This window comes from Tetrahymena thermophila (genome assembly GCF_000189635.1).
Source record: "Tetrahymena thermophila SB210 genomic scaffold scf_8254470, whole genome shotgun sequence".
NCBI classification, from domain to species: domain Eukaryota; phylum Ciliophora; class Oligohymenophorea; order Hymenostomatida; family Tetrahymenidae; genus Tetrahymena; species Tetrahymena thermophila.
Window position 1 is genome coordinate 242738 of NW_002476246.1, and position 25448 is coordinate 268185.

The following is a 25448-nucleotide window of genomic DNA, read 5'->3' on the forward strand; positions in this document are numbered from 1 at the left end:
ATTTATTAAGCTATTTGTGTGGCTCTCTCCTATCTATAAATTAATTTTGTTCTTTAAACTGTATTAAATTCAGTTTGAAACAACGTGATAATATTTTATTATATATCAATTTTTTTCAATAAAATAATTGCTTTTTTTCCTTCCTTGGTTTTACTTATAAAATTGCATATAATATTCTTTTTTATAGAGAAACGAATATTAAAACAATAATGTGTCATAAAAATTAAGTTAGCTAGTTTGTCAGGTAAAAAAACGATTCTGATTAAATATTATTAAAATTTGTCTTCTTAAGTATTTACCAGAATTTTAAAAAACCATTTGATCTGATTTCAAGCTATTTCCCCTGCTTACTCGTTTATTAATATATTTTTCTCATTAAAAACAAACCCAATTAATTGTATATAGTGTTCTACAGTTTAAATTTTATACTCTTTTTACATAAAGAATACATAAATATTTTTTATTCAAGTGGAGCTGAATGGCTAATGAATAACTTTGGTTGAAGGCAGACTCTAAAAAAAATATTTTTAAATAAAATGAAGTAAATTATTGCAATTAAAAAATCGAAAATTAAAAACACCTAATCATCATTTAAAATTCATTATTTATCAATCTTTAAAATTTGTTATTTATCTATATTGATAAAAAACCCGGAATAATTAAAAGCGTTATTTATTTAGCCCGGTTAATATAAAGCCTGAATTAAATAAAATAATTGAATGTGTTTTTCATTGTCGATATAATTGATAACCATCCTTCTATATTTTTATAATCATATAAGTATTAGATTTTCCTCTCCAAATATTTCGAAAGTAGCTTTCTCAGATGATTTTTATTTTATAAATGCACTCTTATTTATGTATTAAAAAAATTGTTTTCTCAAATTTATTTCTTAAAATAAGCAAAAGGATTTGATTTTATCTTAAAACTCATTAGATTTTTACTTTGAAATTTGAAATGAATAGGGAGCAAAACATAAAAAAAAGATTACACAATTTATAGATAGATAGATAGTTAATTTATTAATTACTTTAAATTTTTCGATAATGATTTAAAATTTAGCTGTTTTATTTTATGTTTCCTTTGAGTCTATTTTAACTTATTAACATAAAAGGGAAATTAATTAACTATTAAAATTAACACTTCTGAAGCCTGAATTATATTTTAAATCTTATTTTGTATTCTGCTTGATATAACATTTAATATTTTTACTACAACAACAAACACTAAACATCTTTAAGCAAAATAGAATGAAAGGATAAATGAAAAATCTTTTGGTTTTCTTATTTAATCTTATTTATTTTCTTTTCATAGATTTCTAAGTTAAAAATCATTCACTTCATTGATTTCCCCTCTGTTTCAAAAATATATAGACTAGGATTAAATATTATTTAGTATTTTAAATGGAGGAAAATAGACTTATCTTATTTAATAGAGTAATAAAATAGAACTAATTAATGAAATTCAATAGTTTAGTAGGTAGGTATGTAGGTAGGGAGATAGATAGATAGTTAGTTAGAAGGATACTCTTCATGTTTAAGGATTAAACCATTTTTACACATAATAAAATTTTTCTAAACATAATTTTTTCACAAAATTTAAATTTACTAACTTTCATCTTATCGTAACTCAAAAATCAATTTAAGGAAAAAACTAATAAAGGGAATATTTCAACATTTAAATATTTAATTTTTAAACAATTGTTTCAATTTTAGATAAATATTTCATCTTATTTTATAAAAGTTGCTTTAAAAAATAAAAAATTTAAAGTAAATTATGTTTATCTAAATGATTTGAATCTGCTTATAAATAAATTTAATTTGGCTAGATCGTAGAAAAAACAATTTTCATTCATTTATATAAACATCAATTAAGACAATAATCATCTTTAATATTATACAAAGCTTTTTTCTTGGTTTTCCTTTTCAAAAGATATCTGTTTTTTAGTAATTAATTGAATATGCATTATTAAAACAAATTTTTTATTCAATTTTATATTTAATTCAAAAATAACATAATAAATTAACTTATTATTTATGCAATTCTATAATAAAAATATTTTAGAATAACAATTAATTGAATTTCCTAATTTAAATATTGATTAAGCTCTTTATTTCATATTTGGAAATAAATAAATCATTTAATAAAAAAGTAAAATTTTGAATTTTAAATTTGATCATTATTTATTTCTTAGAATAAACTTTTTGCTTCATATTTTTGTTTTTCATTCAAAAATTAATTAATTATTTTTTGATAATAATAATCCTAAAAATATGATTTTAATTTATATATTTATTTTTATTTCTTTGCAATAAATTTTAAATAAAATAAAATTTAGTATCAATTTAACTAAATGTCTAAAATATATTTTCTAACTTTTAAATAAATTCAAATTCTGTATGTTCTCCTTTATTAATGGCGATTATAATTAATACCCAAAATTTTTGAAAAAAACTCATTAATACCCAAACCACTAGATTTTAATTAGGCATTTGGCTATAATAGATGTTGATTGGTATATAATTTAAAAAACTTTTAGAAAGTATCAAGTAAAATTTTTTATTTAAACCAATAAATATTATAATAGTAAAAATTTGAAAATAAATATCTTTTTACTAAAATACTTACTTACTTACTTAATTTTATTATTGTTTTTATTTATTTGTTAATAATACTAAAATATATGTTTGTTTAGTCAGATATTAGAAAAGATAGGAATGATTAATTATTTAATTAATTAATTCAAAGATATTTGTTAAATATTATAGAGTACTTAGAAATAGATATACAAAATGAGTTAAATAACAAAGTAAGTTGCTCAATATTTCCCTATTATTGTTTGTGGTGGTGGAATAGGTGGGCTTACATTTGGTTTATCATGCACAAAATATGGTTTTAAGCCCTTAATCATAGATCAAGCAAAAGAATTTGATTCAAAAGTTGGATAAGGAATTGGTTTATGGGGACCAGCTCAAATGGCTTTAAAATAATTAGGTTTGGAAAAAAAGCTTGACGAAGATGGTAGGGTAATGTTCTGTGCAGGCTACAGATCAAAATAATTAGATGATTGGCTTGTCAGGCCATCAAACAGAATTGATAGATTGACTTCCTGCTTGTGTTTAAGGAGAGGTACCCTTTAAAAAACTCTTAGAGAATCATTCCCTTCTGATTAGCTCCTCCTTGGAAAAAGAGTGGAATAAATTGAATAACTTGATAATTTAGTAAGAATTACGCTTAATGATGGCACAATTTTAGAAACAAGTTTGTTGGTTGGTGCAGATGGTTTACATTCTAAAGTTAGATAATCTATTTTTCCAGAAATATAGCCTAGATATGCAGGATATTCATACTATTAAGGTGTTAGCAATAATTCAGAATTATCTAACTCAGCTGCTTTTGAAGCTTGGGGAGCATATAGAAGATTTGGCATAGTAGGTTTAAAAGATCCTTAATGTTATTGGTTTGCAGTAGGCGAACATAATATTTCATTTTTTTCTTAATCAGATGGTCTGATTGAAGATGAACCAAAATCTTCTAAAACAGAAGTTATTAGTGAATAAGAGAAAGAAGAGTTATTATATTATTTCAAGGATTTTGGTAAATTAGCTAATTAAGTTATAAATAGCACCAAATCAGAAGAAATAGTTAAGACTCCTATATATGAGCTACCAAAAATGAAGGAATGGTCTTAGGGAAGAATTGTATTATTAGGTGATGCTTGTCATGCTATGGCTCCTAATCTAGCATAAGGAGCATGTTTAGCAATAGAAGATGCTCTCTAACTTTCTAGTTCTATTTACTAAGCATTGCTCAAAGAAAGCAGGAATAGGAATTTATAATATAGCTTCGAATAATGCATGAAAGAAACGGATTTTGTGAAGAATAATATCATATCTAATTATGTTTAGAAAAGAAGACTTAGAGCTCATATTGTGCAAACTCTTGTGCCGATGGTTCATTAGATAGGAAGATTAGATGGAAGAGCAGAATAATTCAGAAATGCCTTCTTTAAAGCATGGTCAGGAAAGTTTAAAACATTTATTTTCGACAAGACTCATTAATTCTGCTTAGGATGGAGCTATACTGCCCCTAACCTTGGATAAGGGCTTTATACAAGAATAATTGGTCCAAATTTCTATAATTACCCAAAAGGATTAGTAGATTTTCATATAAATAAGCCCAAATAGCTAGACAGTAAGTAAATAAGTGTAGATTTTAATAAATAAAGCTGTGTTGCAGAAGGAAATTGCACTATTTATTCTGACAATAATTATTTTGTAAATGCAGTAGAAAAGTTATTGCAATTACCTTAGAATATGAATAATGGTAAGGTAATTCTAGGTGTCACTTGTAATGAAGATGGAAGTGAATTATGGTATAGATAATTTATTAATAGCTGTGGTTAGGTAAATACATTCGACTCATTACAATATGTAAAGGAGGAAAAGTTATATGAAGAAATCTTTAACTTCGTTATCGTAATGAGGCTAGAAGAAAAGGGGGATAATAGAACATTCTACCATTAGAGCGAAGGAATCTATTTCAAAATACCTTTCACTAATCTCAAAATTAAAATACCTTAGTTTTTAGCTCCTAAAATTAAAGCAGAGACTATAGGAACTGAAAATGGATGGAAATATAATGTAGAACTATCGTATCTAAATGGAAAATACAATGTTCTTACATACAAAGGTGAAATAACAAAAGTTTAAAATAACTACTGAAAGACATTTATTTATATTGCAAAAAGTTTGCATTTTTTGTTGTTTTTTAAACTCTTTTCCTTTAATTATTTCAACACAAAAGCAATTTAAGAAATTATTTTGTTTTCAAAGCTAATTTAAAAATATAAATTATTAGTCACATTTTCTGATATATAACATTTCCTATCAGAAACAATTATTTTTGTAAAAAAATTAAGAAAAAAAGTTGTTTTCTTTTGAATAAATTACGTTAAATATTTATTTATTTAAAATTAAAACAATTTAAAGAAAAGAACAATACTATTTACTATATTAATATCACCGAAAGCACCGATGGTTTAGTGGTAGAATAGAGCGTTGCCATCGCTTTGACCCGGGTTCGATTCCCGGTCGGTGCATTTTTTATATTTTATTTTATTTAATTTAAAAAAATTAGTAATTAATTATTTAACTCATACATACATTTTTAAATCAGCTGAAATTTTAATTATAAAATTTAATTAATTATACCAAAAATTATTTTCATAGATTAATAATTAATTAATTAACTTTGTTGTAGATTGTTTGAAAAATTATAAGTTTATCACCGAAAGCACCGATGGTTTAGTGGTAGAATAGAGCGTTGCCATCGCTTTGACCCGGGTTCGATTCCCGGTCGGTGCATTTTTTATAAGTTATATAGGAATATGTATTCTATCTTTTTTTTAACGAAATTTTATTTTATGAAATTCATAGTAATAATTAATTAATTAATTATTGAAAATAATTTTTATACGAAGAAAAAATCAATTTTAAAGAAGATTATTTGGACATATTTAATATTATCACCGAAAGCACCGATGGTTTAGTGGTAGAATAGAGCGTTGCCATCGCTTTGACCCGGGTTCGATTCCCGGTCGGTGCATTTTTTATAATTTTATATAAAGTGTTTAATTAATTTAAATTATTGTGATAAAATTTTTTTTTCAAAAATATGTTACAATGAACAAATCACTCAAATAAATTTTAATCTAACAAAGAATTATCAAATTTATTAATTTGGCGCTTTGGTGGAGATAAGGATCTCGTTGAAGAATTAAATTTAGGAAGGTTTTGATTTTAGTTAATACTGTAAAAATTAGTATTGACTTTAATAGTTCTAATTTAGTGAGAGTTTGGTTTATCTCTGTTTATTTATGTTTAAAAGTTTGTGTAGTTTGGTTATTTGGTATAATTAGATAGTTTTTACTAGCCTTCAACAATTTTATGCCAATCAATAGGAATTTTATCTGATTTGTCATTTTATTAGGCATGGTAGTCATGTTTTGTGTAGTATGTAAATTTAGTATCTTGCTTACTCAAATGAACTAAGTCAGCTGTTTTATGAAAGTGTGCATTTTCATATTATTTGTAATGATCATAATGTTCAGGACCTATAACTGGTTTGAACAGTTAATCTCTTCCTCTAGTTCTATCAAAGTAGAAAGTACCTTATTCACATATCTAATTACCCTTATAATTATTATATAGTCTCTCATTTAAGTCTTTTACATTTTGCTCAGGAAATAACGGGCCTCTACCTATTTATTTTTAAAAATTATCATGAATTAATAAAATGATATTTAATATAAATCAATATCTTTTCTATTTAATTTTAAAATATTTTTTATTGACTATTTAATATATATATATATATATATTAATTATGACATTTTAGTTTATTTTATTATTGTTTTACTTACTTTTGATTTTATTAAATAGATAGTTTGCTTCATGAGATTTTATCTTATCAGGAATTTAATTGAAAGCATCTTGATCTTGTTAATCTAGATTTTCTCCTATAAGCAATTCGTATTCTGTTCTTGCTTGAATAAATAACTTCTAATTTTCTAATATTTCTTCTCCAATAAGTCTCTTTTTTTCTTAAATGATATCCAGCATATCTCTTATCTTCTAAGGGTCATCCTTTTGAAGTTTATCTTTTTAAAGTTCATATTAGGCTTCAATTTCTTCAAGCTTTTTCAGTAGAGACACAATCTTGTCAGAGTACTTTTTCATTTCTTAAGTTACACTTCTTATTTTATATTCACAAAGATTTCCCCTAATAATGCAGTCTGGAGCCATCTGCATTTCTTGTCTTCTCTATTTAAAATAAATTTTGTTTAAAATTAAAAGTGAGAAATTAAGTTCACCTAAGTAGAAGGAAGAGGTAAAAATTTGTGAGGTGTTGATGAAGGAAAGATTTAGTCATAAATAGGATGATAATTTAAGTTCGAAGAATCATTATCGAATTTATGATCTAATTCTATTAGTCTTTCCCTTTCTAATCGAGTAAAAGCAGAAGAGTGCTTCGAATTAGGAAGCAACTTATTTTTTGAAATAATCTAATTTATTTTATCTTTTTTTTCTCTTTTAAACTAAAGACAAGTAGTGTTTAGAACTTTATATGACTAATTTTTATCAAACAAGACATCCTCACTTCTATCTTGTGGGGAGTATGACCTAAATATTTTTTTATTTTCTTAATAATTTACAACTTTGCCACTTTCAGTCTTTTTTTATTAATTGCTAAGCTAATCTTCTTAGTCATTCTCTTGATCTATTTTTGTGTCAAGTTAATTTTTATCGAATTGCTTTATAACATCTGCTATTTTAATCTTATTTTGTTAGTAAATTGTTTCATAGCCGTAGCTTCTATAATTATAGAACTTTCCAGCCTTTGACAGCATTTAGTTGGAAGGCACATTTATTTTATTAGTCAGTAGATGCTTTAAGTAAATTGTTTTCTCATAATTTCCCTCTGCTTTTGATTACTTTAAGTGGGTTTTAATATTTTCTTATTACAGGTTAGCTGCTGTCTTCGGGTCTAAAATAATTCCATTTGAGAAAAACGATGTTGTATTTTTTTGGCTGCTTAGATAGTTTTTTTCAATCTTAGTAGTATTATTCTCCATTCATTTATATCTTATTTATAATTATTATTAATTTCAAAAAATACTAATTAATTAAATTAATTCTTTTTTGCAAAGTAGGATTAATAAATCAAAATATATATATTAATTTTTGCATTTGAATTAATATGCAAAAAGATATTAATGATTTGTTTGTTTTTGTTTAGGTGAAATGTTAATAATATTTTTATTTCTTTAGATATTATTTTTAATTTGTGATATTATTTTCGAAGAATTAATCTAGTATAATTAAATTTCTATTATGAATACATAGATATTTAATGTTACTGGAGTATTTAAATAAATGATAATGGTTTACATTAAAATTTATTATCAAATTCTATTAAAGATTTTGTGAAATTATTAATTTATTTTGTGATGCAAAATTATTCATTCATTCATTCAGTTATTTTTATTTTAATATCAAAAATTCATTAAAAAAAGTTTTAATAGAAATTATGAAGCACCTAATAAGTAAGGAAGATCTTAAAAATAGCGAAGAAGATAATACTGAGAAGACTTAGGAAAGTTAATCAACTGCAAAAGTGAAACCTATTTCGGTTAATACTTAAGATGCGAAGGTGTTAATTGAAATACTTTAAATACCTGCTGAGTAAAGAAGACCTGAGCATATTTAGATTATGAAAGAATGTTTGAGGAAGGTAAAATTTTTGCAGTCTTACTAGGATTCTACTCACTATGCTGAAGTTTTAAAAAATTTGGAATTAGAAAGTTGGCCACTTGATCATATACTATTTAGATAAGGAGATGTTGCTGACAAATTTTATATTATTTTAAATGGTATTATAGGATTATATATTAGAACAGCAAATGATGCTGATACATTTATTAAAATTGATTAGAACAAAAATCAAAATTAGGCAGTAGATAGCAGCAATTAATAAAATGAAAACGAAAAAAATATGCCACAACAAAAAAAGGAAAATAGCCCAAATAAATCTGTTCGTAAAAGCCAGATTATTGACCAAAAAGGTGACAATATCTCGCAAAATATATTAGGAGTTGGAGTTAGAGAAGTGGCAAGATTAGAATCTGGAGATGCTTTTGGAGAATTAGGTTTGCTTTTTAATGAAAATAGAACTGCAACTGCAGTTTGTTTGGACACGACTAACTTACTGGTGTTAAAAAAGCAGATATTTGAAAAATATTTATCCTAGAGTAAAAATGCTAAAATAAGTATTATGGTTGATTTCTATACTAATTTGTGGTAAATGAGAGAAATGTTATAAAAAGATATTCTCAAGCTTTCTACTAAAACTACATTGACCTAATGCTCTAAAAATACAATAATAATTAAGTAAGGAGAAAAGCCAAAGGGAATATTTTTTGTCAGAAACGGAATAGTTAAGCTCGTTTCGACACTAAAATTTAGAATTGACTATAAGAGCAATAGCATTTTGGATGATTACAAAGACCCTACACCAGAAGAAATTAGACTTAAAAGATATAAAACAATTGATGTTTAATTGGAAGAAATAGGAAATGGTAATGTTTTTGGAGACTATGAAGTATTTAACAATTAAGAAATTCCTTATACTGCAGTATCAACAACTGACTGTGATATATTAACTATCACTCTCTAAGACTTAAAAAGTTGCGTTCCTTTGGATGTATATAAGTAATTTGAATCTTCTATTAAACATTACCCATCAAGTGAAAAAATAAAAAGATAATATATTGAAAATATAATGTGGAATAATTATAAAAACGATATAGTTCAGAGCTTTAATAATGAATTGGTAAATTCTGTGAGATAAGCAAATATTTTTTAGCATCGCCTACCTTTTTTACCAAAAGTTACTTTAGATAAATATTAAATATATGATGAAATCAACTAGAATAGATAAATTAAAAAAAATCAAAAACCTAATAATTAATAAAATTCAAATAATGAAAATTTTACCACTTTAAATTTTTTATAGAATTCTGATAGAAGCTTAAATCTTGAGAAGAATTCAAATCTTAATAATTTGAGTTTCAAAGCAAGTATTTTCAATAAAAGTAGTAAATAAATATAAAGAAAACTATCTGTTGGAGATGACTCAACACCTAATATGAACTCAAATAATTAAGGAAATACTTAAAGAGATATAAAAACCTCAATATTAAATGAATTGTCTCACATTAATAAGCTTGAAAAATAAGAAGATCATTTAAATTAAATGTTGCTTAAGTAAACAGACATGCTTCAGCATAAGACTAAGGGTGTAGATTCTTTCTAGACTGAGATTTTTATACATAAATACAACAATAAAAAAAATGCCAAACAAAATCTAAATTCTAAGCCTCATAGCAAGTTAGTATCAAGCAGATCAGACACTAATTTGCTTAAAAATAAAAAAGTATATGAAGAAAAATAATAAAAAATTAATTAAAACGAATCTCTTTAAATGCAAAAAAATATGATAGACCAATTAATAAATTCAGGATTGCTGATAGGAGACAGTAAAAAATTAAATTCCATTTAAAGTAACAATTAAGATTCATATCCAAAAAATCTTGCCTAAAATAATAAATCAAATAAATATATATTACCAAGAATTAACAAATAGAGCAAAGTCTCTTTATTAGCAAACGAAATTTATTGAAAACCTAATAATAAACCACACGAATTTAATTAAATAATTAATACTTTACAATTTATAAAATCATTATAAATATTTTGTATGAAATTTACATTCTCTTCTAGTACACTGTAAATCTTTTATATTTTTACCAAATTAAATTTACCTTATAAGATTGAATATTATTTATATAGCGTTTGAAACACCACCCGCCATTAATGATATCACGATTAGTAATATTTAAAATAATTATTAGAAAAATCTTCCCAATAATATAAAAATAAAAGAAATAAAGAAAGAAAATCAATGAAAAACTTATATATAAATATTAATATAAACAAATATATAATAAAAAGAATTTTGCAAGCTGTATGTTATGCATATTTGTTAAAGAAAAGAAATACAATATAAAGATAATTTGTAAAAATTCAACCAATTAATTTATTCTGTTAATTTATAATTGTTTATTGAAATAAAAGAGTAAATTTAACTATTTTCTAATAATTTTATTCTTACATAATCGCAATATTAAAATATAAAAAGACTGAATTTAATATTTACTAATACCACATAAAATAGATTTATCATTTAATTTATTCTTCTATTTTTATAATTTTAATTAAAGATAGAACATTTTTTAGTAAGAGTCTAGTTAAAGTCTATAAAATAAAAAGTAGAAAAAAATATACAAGAATGAAAATAATTTTATTTAAAATATTATTATATATATTTATGAGTAAGTTAATCAATCATATACATAATTTGGGGATTCAATTTTAAATTATTTATGATGTGAAAAATAAGTCTCTAAAAAATAAATAACTAAATTTAGTTTTTATATAACCAAATATGAATTGTTTGTAAGTCAGTCAGTCATTTAAGTTCTAAATCAAACATTTAAATTTTACTTTTATCTTATAGAAAGATAGTATAGCTCAAAATAAAATTTTTTAGTTTGCTCTTTTATTTAATTTGTGTCATAATTAAAGTAGATTTTTTGGATTAAATTAATAAATATAAATATTTTGTGTGATTTATTTTTGGGTTTATTTATTAAATTTCAAATAAAAATATATGTGGCTTTAGACAAATATTAATTTTATTTTTTATTATGCTAAATATAGATTTGCTTACTTACTAGTTATCATTTAAAAATTTAATTTCAATAATACTCTATTTGCAATTTAATAGACCGTTTTAAATTTCAAATTACTTTAAGAAAGGCTTATGAAAAATATATAAATCCATTTTTATTGCCTTCAATAGAGAAAGGGAAATTATGCTAAAAATTATTTAAATTAATAAATTTAATTTAATTATTCCAATTTAAAAAATAGAAGAAAAAAAAAAGTTGAATTTCATTCTAAAACACATTAACAGCAAAAAACCTTCTAAATTTATACTGTGGTTTTCTCGTAGTAAATGAGATTATTATTATTATTGCCATCCTCTAATAATTATTTCTCTAGTAGGAAATTTAAAGAAAATATAAAATAATAAAAAAAGGTACCTAAAAATTCTGCTTCGAACCTAAAAAAATCAAAAAAAGTCTTATTCGGTAGATCACTAATAAATATGATGATTTCTTAAATATGTATTGAATATATTTTAATAAATATGAATATTTATTTACCTTTTTAATAGATTAAAACAAACATAAAAATATAACATTTTAAAATTGAACTATACCAATTGAAAATATTTTATTAACATATGACAGAAAACCCATTAATTTGATTATTATTATTATTATTTTATATATATAATTTTTAATAGAAATATTGATTTAATAATTAATGGTACACTGACATTTGTTTTTATGATTTTTTTTTTAATTTATAAATTTGTATCTTGTTTATTTTTTTTTTTATCTAAATTAATTTCATATTAAAAGTTAATTAATTTATTAATATCCTAATAATTAATTTATTAATTAAATTCCATAAATTAGTTTTCAATATTTTTGAAAAAAAATAAATGATATCAAAAAAAAAATATTTTTACAGCACTTAAGAAGTAATAATATTTATTTGTTTATAAATAACATTTAAATTATTTTTATTAATAAAATAAGTTTTTAAACTCTTCAATTTAATCTTTTTAGGATATCCATTTAGTTCTGAAGTATATTTAATTTATTAATATTAATGTTTATTTATTTAAATTTAATTTTCATCTAATTTGTAATATTATTTTTCTAATTTAAATTATCATCTAAAAAATAAATTCAATTATATTATAGCAAATTAATAAATAAATATTTCTAATTATTTTAACTTAAAAATTTTCTTAAATGATTATTATTATTTATTTTTATATTTCCTATTTTTTCTTCCTTTTTCCTTCTAACTATTTAATTAACTGTATGTTTTTTATTCAATATTTAAGAAGTTCAATTAAAATTGGTGCTCATGGTGCTTAAAGATTAGGTTCTGGTTTAGGAAAGTGCACTAATCTCTCAAATTTGACACTTTATCTTTAGTAAAAACAGTTTTTTTGTTTTGGATTATGATATTTTTGAATATGAATTTAAAATAATATAACTTAATAAATATTTTAATTAATTTATTTTAGATTTTTATTTCATTTATTTATCTTTTTTTTATTTATTTCTTTATTTCTTTATTTGTTAATTTAAATTATTTTTTCATATTTTTTCTTCATATTTTCTTTCAAACTAATTAATTAAATATTTTTTCTTTAATATTTAAAAAGATTTAATATTATTGGTCAAACTGGTGCATCAGGATTAGGTTCTGGTTTAGGAAATTGCACTAATCTCTCAAATTTGACACTTGATCTTGAGTAAAAAGAGTTTATTTGTTTGTTTGATTTGAGTTTTGATATTTTTTAATATAAAAATTAATTTAAAACAATAAAACAAATACTTTTAATTTAACTATTAGATTTTTATTTGATTTATTTTTCTTTTTTTTATTTGTTTGTTTTTCAGTTTGTTAATTTAAGTCATTTTTTATTTTCAACTTTTAATTTTATTGCTGGTCCTATAATAAAATATCATATAATTTTTATGATTTTAAGCTAATTTTACTCTTTCTATTTTTTCAATTTTTTTATCAATTTTATTCAATTTTCTTTTTTTTATTCTACTAGTGCTTTTTAATTTAGTTATTTCATTATATATTTGATAATTTAACTAACTAAATTTTCAACTTTTGCTTTTATATTAATTAATTAATTTCTTTATTATTATCTATAATTTTCTTCATTTTTTTCATTATAACTAAAAAATTAACATTATATTTATTTTTCAATATTTAAAAAGAAATAATGAATATGTTAAAGAAGGTACAATTTGTGATAAAGGAGCATCAGACTTAGGTTCTGGTTTAGGAAAGTGCACTAATCTCTCAAATTTAACACTTCATCTTTCGTAAAAACAGTTTTTTTGTTTTAGATTGCTATATTTTTGAATACTAAAAAAATTTAAAACAATTTAACTAATACTTTACTTTTAATTTATTTATTAGATTTTTATTTCATTTATTTTTCTTATTTTTTTATTCTGCTTGTGTTATTTATTTATTTATTTTTTTTAGTTAATTTAAATCATTTTTTCATTTTGAAATTTTAATTTTATTTTTAGTTCATTTTTTATTATTACATATTTTTTCCTTCTATTTAACTAATTAATTGTATAATTTTTCTTCTATATTTAACAAGTAATAATTTAATTGGTGCAATTGGTGCATTAGGCTTAGGTACTGGTTTAGGAAAGTGCACTAATCTCTCAAATTTGGCACTTCATCTTGAGTAAATAGAGTTTATTTGTTTTGGATTGTGATTTTTTTAAATATGAAAATAAATTAAAAAAAATAAGACTAACACTATTTATTATTTTATTTATTAACTTTTTATTTAATGTTTTTCTTATTTTTTATTATTTTATTTAATGTTTTTCTTATTTTTTATTATTTTATTTAGTTTTTTTTTAGTTTATTTAATATATTTTTTCATTTTCAGCTTTTGTTTTATTATTAATTTATATCTTATTATTTCATATTTTTCTTCATTTTCTTCTTCTTTTTAACTAAATAACAATATGTTTTTTTTCATAATATTTAAAAAGTAGAAATTAAATTGGCGATGAAGGTGCATCAGGCTTAGGTTTTGGTTTAAGAAAGTGCTTTAATCTCTCAAATTTGAAACTTATTCTATTGTAAATTTAGTTTTTTTATGATATTTTTGAATATAAAAATGAATTTAAAACAATATAACTCTTTTAATTTGTTTTTATATATTTAAATCTTTATTTTTTAATTTTACTCATTTTTTCATAATCAAAATTTGCTTTTATCATAATTAAGTAATTAATTATTTATTTATTATTTCATATCTTTTCATCATTTTTTCATTCTTACTAACAAATTAATTAACTATAGTTTTTTCTTCAATATTTAAAAAGTCAAAATAAAATCAATGATAAAGGCGCATCTGGGTTAAGTTCTGGTTTACGAAAGTGCACTAATCTCTCAAATTTGAAACTTTATCTTTAGTAAAAACATTTTGTTTGTTCTGGATTATTTGTTATATTTTTTTATTTAAAAGTGAATTTAAAACAAAAAAATTAATTCTTTTATTTATTTATTTATTTATTTATTTATTTATTTATTTATTTATTAGCTTTTTATTTGGTTTATTTTTCTTTTTTATTTTGATTGTGTTTTTATTTATTTATTAATTTAATTAATTTTTTAATTTTTAAATTTTCCTTTTATTATTAATTAATTTCTTATTACTGCATATTTTTTCTTCATTTACTCCTTCTAACTAACTTAATAACAATATGCTTTTACTTAATATTTAAAAAGAGACAATTTAATTGGAGATGAAGGTGCATCAAGATTATGTTCTCGTTTAAGAAAGTGCACTAATCTCTCAAATTTGACACTTAAACTTAAGTAAATAAATACAGTTTACTTGTATTCGATTAGGATGGATATTTTTTAATATAAAATAAATTTAAAAAAAAACAAAAATAACACTTTTCTTATTTTCCTCATATTTTTATATTTTGTCATATGTTCGTTTTTTTTTTCAATTAAACTCACTTTTTTAATTTTTTAATTTATTATTAATTAATTAATCAATTCATATCTTATTATTTCATATTTTTTCTTGATTTTTTCCTTCTAATTAACTAATAACAAGATGTTTTTTCTTCAATATTTAAAAAGTAAGAATTATATTTGTGAGGAAGGTGCATCAAATTTAGGTTCTGGTTTGGGAAAGTGCACTAATCTCTCAAAATTGACACTTTATCTTGAGTAAAAACACTTTATTTGTTTGTATTAAGATATTTTTGAAAATAAATAATGAATTTAAAACAATATAACAAACTAACTCTTTAATTTATTTATTTTTTTATTAGCTTTATTTAATTTATATTTCTTATTTTTATTTATTTATTTGTTTATTATTTTAATTCATTAATTTTTGCTTTTATTATTAATTAATTAGTTCATTTCTTATTATTTCTTCATTTTTTCCTTCAAACTAACTAATTTACTATAATATTTTCCTTCAATATTTAAAAAGAGAAAATTAAATTGGTGATTAAGGTACATCAGACTTAGGTTCTGGCTTAGGAAATTGCACTAATCTTTCAAATTTAACACTTGAACTTAGGTAAAAATAGTTTGTTTGTTTATTTATTTATTTATTTATTTATTTATTTATTTATTTTTGGCTGTGATATTTTTAGCTATCAAAATATATTTTAAATGAAATAACTTTTTTAATCTTTTCATTAGCTAGCTTTAATTATTAATATTTATTTGATTAATTATTCTTTTTTTATATTTTGCTTGTATTTCTTTTTATTTCTTTGTTACTATATTATTTTATCTAATTTTTTTATTTTTAACATTTACTTTTATTATTTATTTATATTTTATTACATTTTTTCCTTTAGCGAACAAGTTAATTGTTTTTTTCTTCTATATTTAAAAAGTGAAATTGGTGCAATTAGTGCGATTGGTGCATTAGGTTTAGGTAATGGTTTAGCAAAGTGCACTAATCTCTCAAATTTGGCTCTAATTCTTTAGTAAAAACAGTTTAAAAAAATGATTTAAAAACAACAAAATTAACTACTTTAATTTTTTTATAGCTTTTTATTTAATTTTTTTATTCTGCTTGTGTTTTTTAAAATTTCTTTGTTTATTTTTAATTCATTTATTTATTTTCAGCTTTTGTCTTATCTTGAATTAATTAATTTATTTATTTCTTATTATTACATATTTTTTCTTCATCTTATAAATAACTAATTAACTTCAAGTTTTTTCTTCAATATTTAAAAAGTAAAAATTAAATTGGTGATGAAACTGCATCATGCTTAGGTTCTAGTTTAGGAAAATGTGTTTAAATCTCAAACTTGACACTTAATCTACAGTAAAAAGAGTTTGTTTATTTAGGATTATGATATTTTTGAATATAAAAATAAATTTTTTTTCAATTTATTACCTTTTTTTTATTGTGCTTTGTTTTGTTTTTTATTTATTTATTTATTTGTTAATTTAACTCATTGTTTTATTTTCAAGTTTTATTTTTAATTTTCAATTAATTTCTTATAACTTCATATTTTTTCTTTATCTTTTTCCTTCTAACTCTATATATTTTTTCTTTAATATTTAAAAGCGAAAATTAAATTGGTGTAAGAGGAGCATCTAAATTAGGTAAGGGTTTAAGAAAATGCTCTAATCTCTCAAATTTATCTCTAATTCTTTCGTAAAAACAGTTTTTTTTGTTTATTTCTGAAAATAAAAATGAATTTAAAATAATATAACTTAGCCTACACTTTTTTAATTTATTTATTATTTTTATTTGATTTATTTTTTTTTTTTTTTATTCTACTTATCTTTTTTATTTATTTTGTTTTTTTGTTTATTGTTTTAATTGTTTTTTTTTTATTTTCAAATTTTGCTTTATTAATAATTAATTAGTTTATTTCTTACTTCATTTTTTCCTTCAATTATCAAAATATTTTTTCTTTAATATTTAAAAAGGAGAAATTAATTTGGCGATGAAGGTGTATCATCTTTAGGTTCTCGTTTAAGAAAGTGCACTAACCTCTCAAATTTGACACTTTATCTTGAGTAAAAAGAGTTTATTTGTTTGGATTGTGATTATTTGAATATAAAAATGGTTTTTAAAACAATATAAATAATTCTTTTCATTTATTTATTAGCTTTTATTTGATTTATTTTTCTTTTGTTTATTATGCTAGTATTATTTTTTTAAAATTTATTTCTTTGTTTGTTTGTAAATTTTATTCATTTTTTTCTTTTTAAAATTATTCTTTTATTCTTAATTGATTAATTCATTTCTTATTATTTCATTTTTTCCTTCTAACTAACTAATTCTTAACATATTTTTTCTTCAATATTTAAAAAGGTCTAATAAATTTGGTGATGAAGGTGCATCAGGCTTAGGTTCTGGCTTAGGAAAGTGCCCTAATCTCTCAAATTTGACTCTTTATCTAAGGTTTAAATTATTTATTTATTTGTTTATAAATTTAAATAATTTTTTCATTTTAGACTTTTACTATAATTATTAATTAATTAATTAAATACCGTCAATCCTCATTAATTTTCACCAACCTCCCCACCCCTACCCCCTACCCCCCTCACTGTTAAAAATATTAAGATAATATGGTGAAAATTTATGATTGTGAGAATTTATGAGGATTTACGGTAAAATAATTTATTATTATTTCATAATTAACAATATATTTTTTCTTCAATATTTAAAAAGTGAAAATTAATTTAGTGGTGAAGGTATATAAGGTTTATGTTCTGGTTTAGGAAAATGCATTAATCTCTAAAATTTGACACTTAATCTTGAGTAAAAATGGTTTATTTGTATTGGATTATGATATTTTGAAAATAAAAATGAATTTAAAAAAATATTACTAACTCTTTTGATTTATTTATTAATTTTTTATTTGATTTATTTTTCTTTTTAGGTTTTTTATTTATTTATTTATTTGTTTTTTAATTGAACCCATTTTTTATTTTAAACTTTTTCTAAGATGAGCTAATTCATTCATTCATTACTTATTATTTCAAATTACTTCTTCATTTTTTCTTTCTAACTAATAAATTAACTAAATATTTTTTCTTCAATATTTAAAAAGGGAAAATGAAATTGATGATAAAGGTGTATAAGGCTTAGGTTTAGGTTTAGAAAAGTGCAATAATCTCTCAAATTTAACACTTTTTCTTCAGTAAAAAGAGTTTATTTGCTTTGATTGTGATATTTTTGTATATAAAAACGAATTTATAACAATACAATATAATTCCTTTAAATTATTTATTAGCTTTTTATTAGATTTATTTTTTTTTTTATTCTGTTAGCATTTATTATTTATTTATTTTATTATTTCTTTGTTTATTTGTTAATTCAACTCATTTTTCATTCTCAACTTTTAATTTTATTATTATTTCATATTTTTTTCTTTTTAAAAGGGAAAATTAAATTGGTGTAATTGGCGGATTAAGCTTAGGTTCTGGTTTAGGAAAGTGCACTAATCTCTCAAATTTAACACTTTATCTATCGTAAAAAAATTTTATTTGTTTTGGATTGTAATATTTCTGAATATAAAAATGAATTTTAAAAAAATATAACTACTCTTTTAATTTTTTTTTAGCTTTTTATTTGATTTATTTTTCTTTGTTTTATTTAATTTATTTGTTTGTTAATTTATCTCATTTTTTATTTTCAAATTTTACTTTTATTATTAATTTAATAATAATTCTTTCATTTCTAATTATTTCATATTTTTTTTCAATTTTTCTTTCTAATCAACTAATTAATTTTATATTTTTCTTTAATTTTTAAAAGTGGAAATGAAATTGGCGATGAAGGTACATCAGGATTAGGTTCTGGCTTAGGGAAGTGCATTAATCTCTCAAATTTGTATCTTGATCTAGGGTAAAACAGTTATTTATTTTGGATTGTGATATTTTTTAATATAAAAATGAATTAAAAAAAACATAATTAACTAACTCTATTAATTAAATTATCAGCTTTTTATAGGATTTATTTTAATTTTTAATTTATTTTGTAGAGTTTTTTTATTTTTTTCTTTCTTTCTTTCTTTTTTGTAAATTAATTTAACTCATTTTTTCATTATCAACTATTGTTTTTATTATTAATTAATTTTTTATTATTTCATCATTTTTTCCTTCTAATTAACTAATCAATAAAATATATATTTTTCTTCAATAATTAAAAAGTGCAAATAGAATTGGTGATATAGGTGTATAAGGCTTAGGCTCTGGTTTAGGAAAATGCACTAATCTCTCAGATTTAAGCCTTAATCTACAGTAAAAATAGTTTATTTATTTTGGATTGTGATATTTTTGAAAATAAAAATCAATTTAAAACAATATAATTGACACTTTTAATTTATTTATTTATTTATTAGCTATTTATTAGATTTATTTTTCACTTTTTTATTTTATTATTTCATATTTTTTCATTCTAACTCTATTTATTTTTCTTCAATATTTTTAAAGTATAAATTAAATTGGTGATAAAGGTGTATCAGGCTTATGTTTTAGTTTAAGAAAATGTGTTAATCTCTCAAATTTGACCCTTAATTTTTAGTAAAAACAATTTATTTGTTTTTGATTATGATCCTTTTGAAAATAAAAAGGAATTTAAAACAATATAAATAACTCTTTTAATTAATTAATTAATTTATTAACTATTTAATTATTTGACTTATTTTTCTTTTTATTTATTATGCTAAAATTTTAATTATTTATTGATTTAAAATATTATATTAAATTTAAAATTTAATTCTATTTATTTTTTTAGTAATTTAAACTAATTTATATTAATAGTAGAAACTAAGTCAACAAATAAAAATATATTTTGAAAGAAAAATGCCTTAAATATAAAAGATTAGTTGCATTATAAATATAAAAGTGATGAAATAGGATGAATAAATATAAATTTATTTGAATATAGATAAATGCTATTCAAAAATTTAGTGAATTGAGATCACTATTTTTTTTGAATGGCTGATTTGTTTGAACATTATTTATTTAAAAATAAATAAATAATTTTATAATAGAATTTAATTAATTAATTAATAATATTTATAATAATTTTAATTTATATCAATCTTTATTTATGATTTTTCTATTAAATTTTTAATTAATTTTTGCCTTTTTTAAAAATTTTTCTTCAAAAAAATTTAAAAATTTATTAAAAAAAAATTATTTTTAAAATTTTCAAAAATAGTAGTAAGCGTTGCCTTCATAAATAAGAAAATAATAATCAAATATTATCATTAGAATAAATATTTTAAAAGAAAAGTTACAAATTAAAGTTAATCTCATATAAATTTATTTTAATAATTTAAAAAATGTTCTCTGCTGTTAAATTATTTAAAGAAAAAACATTAAAATTTTACACGTATAAATATTAGATAACCAATTTAAATTTTGTTTTACTTATTAAACATTTTATATTTTAGGTATTATAACAAAATTTATTTATTTAACTATGAAATTTACATAATTTAATTGCCTAATTTTAAAAAAATTAATTTTACAAATATTATATAGTTTCTTGTTGTGTGTTTATTTAAAAACTAATTTTGTAATTTTATATAATTTGTAATATACAAAATTTTTTGATTTGTATTTCGTACTCATTTTTATAATTATTTACTTTTTAATTAGAAAAAATGGTAATAAATTTTTTACAAATATATTAACTTAATTAAATGGTTGTTCGGGTGCCTTAATAAAGAACTTAATGACTGTTTGATTAGTTATCTAGCTAGCTATTCTATCAGTCAACAAACGATATTTTAAAAACCCTTAACTGTAAAGGCTTGATTGTCATACTATTTGTTTCTTTTTTTAGATTTAATAAAAATTTAATAAGTAAGTGTTCCATCCAAAATAATTTAAAAATTTTATTTACATTTTTCTTAGTCCAAATTTGACTAAATTGAGGGCTAGAAGATTTATCCATCATCAGCTTTCCATTTATATTTATTTTAAAGCATTGCTTATTTGCTTTGATTTGCAGTCAATGTCAACTCGTCTAAGATTTAGAATTTAGAATCTAATTTAAACTCAGCATTTTCGAAATCATGAATATTATAAAGTCTCAAAGTATAATAATCTTCAAATTATTTAAGGTATACCCTTAAATAAGGATTTTTATTTGAAACCAAGGGTGAATTCTCAAATAAATTGTTAAAGTCTTGAGATAATTAAAATTTTTTTTTGCTTGTCTTCGAAATAAAGATTTAATTAGCAGAATCCAAGTGGTTTTATATTAATCTTCCTGTACTTTCTTTCTCTTTTTCAAAAATTATATAATGTCTGACTTTCTGTTAAAGCCCCTATTTAGGTTTGATATCATCAAATTCATTTAGACTCTCTGATACACCTTTATCATCATCCTTCAGAGTTCTTTTTTAAGAATAAAAAATTTCTCATATTTAAAATTCATTTGAATTAATTAATTACCTTCTGTGTATCATAATTTCTATTTCACCTTCATTTAAGGAGGTACCACCTTATGATCTATCATTAACTACAAGTACCCTTTACTTAGTTTGTGTGTCTTCCAATCCAATTATAGCACCGATTGGGTAATAGTTTCCACTCACAGGATCTGTTTACTGTTTTAAAAAAATTTTGGATGGATTAATAAGTTATTTAAATAATCATAGATAGCTTTTACATTTAAAACCCATGTATTTCTGTAATTAATTTATCTTTATTATAATTCTAAGCCATTAGAATCGGTAAAGAATTTTCTATCGTTTTTATAATTTGTATTTATAAGCATCACAACTTCTTTTCCAATACCATCATCAACATCTATGGAGTGAATAAATGTTTCAACTTCGCATACTTGTTTTTATGGGTAAATCGAGGAGAATCTTAGTTGAGTGGTAGTTTTTGTTCCATCCAATAAAACTACAGTAACAACTTCTCCTTAATAAACAGTCTAATATTTTTATTATTGAAAAATAAATAAAACTTTTATTATTGAAAAATAAAATTTACTGCAGATTTTATTTCAGAATAAGGCATGTTAGGAGTTTGAGCTGGTCTGAAGACATATGCTCCTGAAGGTTAGTGAACTTCAGTGGAAGACATATAAAAATTATATTGAATTTAGAAACTAGATTAAAATGACTTTTTAGTTTTTGATGAGTGATGCTAATTAATATTTTATTAAAGAAATTTAAACATAAAACAATTTAGTGTAATATAAAAAAATTAGATTTGGTTCTGAAAATAGATACCACTTGTTTAGCAAAATTGATGGAATTTTTAAAATTTTGTTAAAACTTCACTCACTGATAAAGGAATACAAGTAAAAGCTTATCAAATTCCTTAAATTCCAAATGAAACAAAGGAATAACCCAAATTAATTTTAATCTAAAATTCAAAACGATTAATAATAAATTTAGTTAATTTTTTCTTTAAATCAACGCACTAAATTTTGCTAATTATAAATAAAAATGGCAATTTACTTTTTAAGAAAAGAATTTATTTGATTTGATGTGGTCATTTTTGATTTATTTTTTTTCCCTAGTAGAAAGTGTGAAATTTAAGGTCATTGTATCTATTGATAAGGATTAGCTTTGAGATAAATCAATATTTATTTAGTCAGAAGATTATTCTTTTTTAAGAGGTTTTACAATAGAGTTTTTCTCAACATTAATTTTTATCTTATAATATTAGAATGAGTAACCTTCAAATTTATCTACAAAGTACAAGTCGCAATCGTTATCATCTTATGGATTTGAGCAAATAACATCAGCTTTATATATTGGAAAATCATGTTAAAAAATTATTTTAAAACAATTTATTAATTTCTTGATAAATTAAACTAAAAAATTTATTAAATACCAGCTATTTAAGAATTTTCAACATTTAAAACTAACAATGAAATAGGTGGGACCTTTATTCTTGTAAGTTATTATCTTGTCGTTGATGGATTATATATCATTAGCAGGACTGGTAAACCTTAGCTTAGCTATTATTAGGTTATATCGCATTAAGTAATAGTGGCATTCCAATTACATTAAACATAATCAATATCTTTTTCGTTTATTTATTTCTCAGTATATTCTTGTAATAAAGGATGTAATTAATCTCTAATCAAAGAATATCCATTGTTTAATCGTTGAATGTAATCATAAGCTACTTTTTACCTTTCTGTACCCGTAATTGCATCATGATGCATCATCATGGCAACTTGCTAATTAATTATTATAATAAGAAGGTTAAAATAAGATTTAATTAATATAAAGGATTTTTTATATCAAAAAACTTTTTTTAAAAAGAAAACTGATTTTTATCTATATTATTTTTTTTTGCATATATCATTAAAAATTACAAATTAGCTTAAATAGAAATGTTAATTAATTATATGAAAATAAGAAAGAATGGGAAAGCTATTGCATTTTTGGTCATGTTTGGTTTGTTAGAAGAGTTATAAATTTTAATTAATTAATTAATTTTCTCATTTTATCTATCATTTCTATTAATCATTAATAAGGTAAGGTTGGTTACCTGTTCAAAATTTTGCAAAGCTTTAAAGATATCTTGATAGTTGTTTTTGAATTGATTTGATATTTTTAATATTGACTCAACTGAGAAAATATTTCTAATAGCCTGTAAGTATCTTCCTGAATCTTTAGTAAATCCTTTAATTGATGGACGGGAAGTGAAATATCCCGTCCAATAAGCACTAGCTTTATCAGCATAAGGAAGAAAATCATATTTATTAACAGGATAAGACTCATTTTATTTTTATAATTCTTTTAAGTAATTTGATGGAGTTGAATATAGTATTTTCATATTGTATTAGTCGTTGTGAGAATTAATGTATTCCATTAGTAAATCCATGTTTTCATAATAAATATTTGCTTTGCTATAAGCAAAATCATCACCCATAGTGTGCAAGAGATGTTTGCCTCTATAGTATTGATTCATTGTTTGAAAGTATTAAACAAATTCTTAAGCCTTTTAAGCAATATTTTATTTAGTGACTGGTTAGTCAGTTTCAAAAGAAAAATCTAATTATTTAATAAAATGAAAATCTTAACAAATTCTATTCATAAAGCATATTCAATTCTAATAACATAAATAAAACTTATTATCAATTTATTTTTCTAATATTTCTTAAAAGATAAAGTATGATTTCATAAAAAAATAAATAGCTATATGAATTCAGGGGGTGTGTATGCAAAACAATTTTTTAAAAGTCTATTTATTAAATTTAAAATGAAGGCTATTTCTTTACCCAACATTTTTTCTCATATCCCTACCCTCCCCTTTAAATTTATAAAGTCCTTTTAAAGGAGTTTATTTCTTCTTGATATTAATTGTATGAATTAAATAATAATTTAGATACTTTGAGGAGGAGAGTAATGCTTGTAATTGACTGCTGAAAATATGTAATTTTGTTCCCCTGAATTTTGTTCAGGTGACCATATCATTTCGAATTCTTTATTTTAAGACCTTTAAGCATAATCCTAATAGTCAATTCTAGCAAACCACTATGCATTTAAACCCATTTAGCTGTATAAAGCTGCATTCGAGTTTTGATGTCCAAAAGGATCTATTTACCAGCCAACAGTAGGAGTTATGTTAAGTTTATCTTAAACCCATAAATGACCTACAGTCATATTTTCTATTATGTCCTCAAAGTATGCTGTAGCTTCATCATGCATAACCCATCCACCATTCAATATTTCTATTTATCCACTTTAAACTAAGCTTTTATAAGTATCCCTTTACTCCTCTGTTAAACTATCCCACCAAATATCTAGATAACCTATTTCAACTTAGTTAAATTTTCTGAAAGGGCTTTTCTAAACTTCAGTAAAAACAGAGTTTAAAATGTTTTTTACAGCTTTTTTTCATATTTAATAAATAAATTAAAGGATCTTTTAAAAGTTTCATTGATATAATTTGCTGATTTAAATATTATTATTTTTATTTAAATGTACCTCCTTAGCCTTTAAATGGACTAGGGTTATTATATAATTCTTATATGCTAAAAATCCATCCATAATCATCATGAGAATGAGGAATCAAATGTACATGAACTGTATCCTGCTATCCAAGAAATGCTACAGTAAAAGAAATTAGAAAAATTAATAAATTGTATCCTTTCATATTTTATATGACGTTTTTGATTTAATGTATTTGTTTTTC

The 25448-nt window shown here is 21.5% G+C and overlaps 5 protein-coding genes across 5 annotated transcripts; 3 read left to right on the forward strand and 2 right to left on the reverse strand. All coding sequences in view use genetic code 6, as the record gives it.

Moving 5' to 3' along the window:
- Window positions 1-2792: 2792 nt before the first annotated feature.
- TTHERM_00630100 (monooxygenase FAD-binding protein) lies at window positions 2793-4724 on the forward strand (the record flags this gene model as incomplete). The annotated part of the gene is made up of 1 exon (XM_001022740.1): window positions 2793-4724. The coding sequence occupies one exon, from the start codon at window positions 2793-2795 to the stop codon at window positions 4722-4724; it is 1932 nt and encodes a 643-aa protein (XP_001022740.1).
- Window positions 4725-5693: 969 nt separating this feature from the next.
- TTHERM_00630060 (hypothetical protein) lies at window positions 5694-7636 on the reverse strand (the record flags this gene model as incomplete). Its single annotated transcript, XM_001022739.3, has 3 exons — window positions 5694-6262; window positions 6425-6824; window positions 6875-7636. The coding sequence occupies 3 exons, from the start codon at window positions 7634-7636 to the stop codon at window positions 5694-5696; spliced, it is 1731 nt and encodes a 576-aa protein (XP_001022739.3).
- Window positions 7637-8091: 455 nt separating this feature from the next.
- TTHERM_00630050 (cyclic nucleotide-binding domain protein) lies at window positions 8092-10242 on the forward strand (the record flags this gene model as incomplete). Its single annotated transcript, XM_001022738.1, has 1 exon — window positions 8092-10242. The coding sequence occupies one exon, from the start codon at window positions 8092-8094 to the stop codon at window positions 10240-10242; it is 2151 nt and encodes a 716-aa protein (XP_001022738.1).
- A 2341-nt stretch (window positions 10243-12583) lies between these two features.
- TTHERM_000630029 (kinase domain protein) lies at window positions 12584-20175 on the forward strand (the record flags this gene model as incomplete). Its single annotated transcript, XM_012799401.1, has 21 exons — window positions 12584-12699; window positions 12934-13023; window positions 13505-13612; window positions 13903-13992; window positions 14309-14398; window positions 14645-14734; window positions 15051-15140; window positions 15417-15506; window positions 15778-15867; window positions 16193-16285; window positions 16540-16629; window positions 16876-16965; window positions 17244-17333; window positions 17632-17721; window positions 17992-18081; window positions 18374-18463; window positions 18705-18794; window positions 19081-19170; window positions 19476-19565; window positions 19758-19847; window positions 20088-20175. 21 exons carry the CDS (start codon window positions 12584-12586, stop codon window positions 20173-20175), a joined length of 1935 nt encoding a protein of 644 aa, XP_012654855.1.
- Window positions 20176-21045: 870 nt separating this feature from the next.
- Window positions 21046-25409, reverse strand: TTHERM_00630030 (glycoside hydrolase family 38 amine-terminal domain protein; the record flags this gene model as incomplete). Its single annotated transcript, XM_001022736.2, has 10 exons — window positions 21046-21110; window positions 21181-21677; window positions 21735-21889; window positions 21952-22221; window positions 22281-22436; window positions 22754-23043; window positions 23133-23484; window positions 23799-24304; window positions 24643-25143; window positions 25241-25409. The coding sequence occupies 10 exons, from the start codon at window positions 25407-25409 to the stop codon at window positions 21046-21048; spliced, it is 2961 nt and encodes a 986-aa protein (XP_001022736.2).
- Between the last annotated feature and the right edge of the window lie 39 nt (window positions 25410-25448).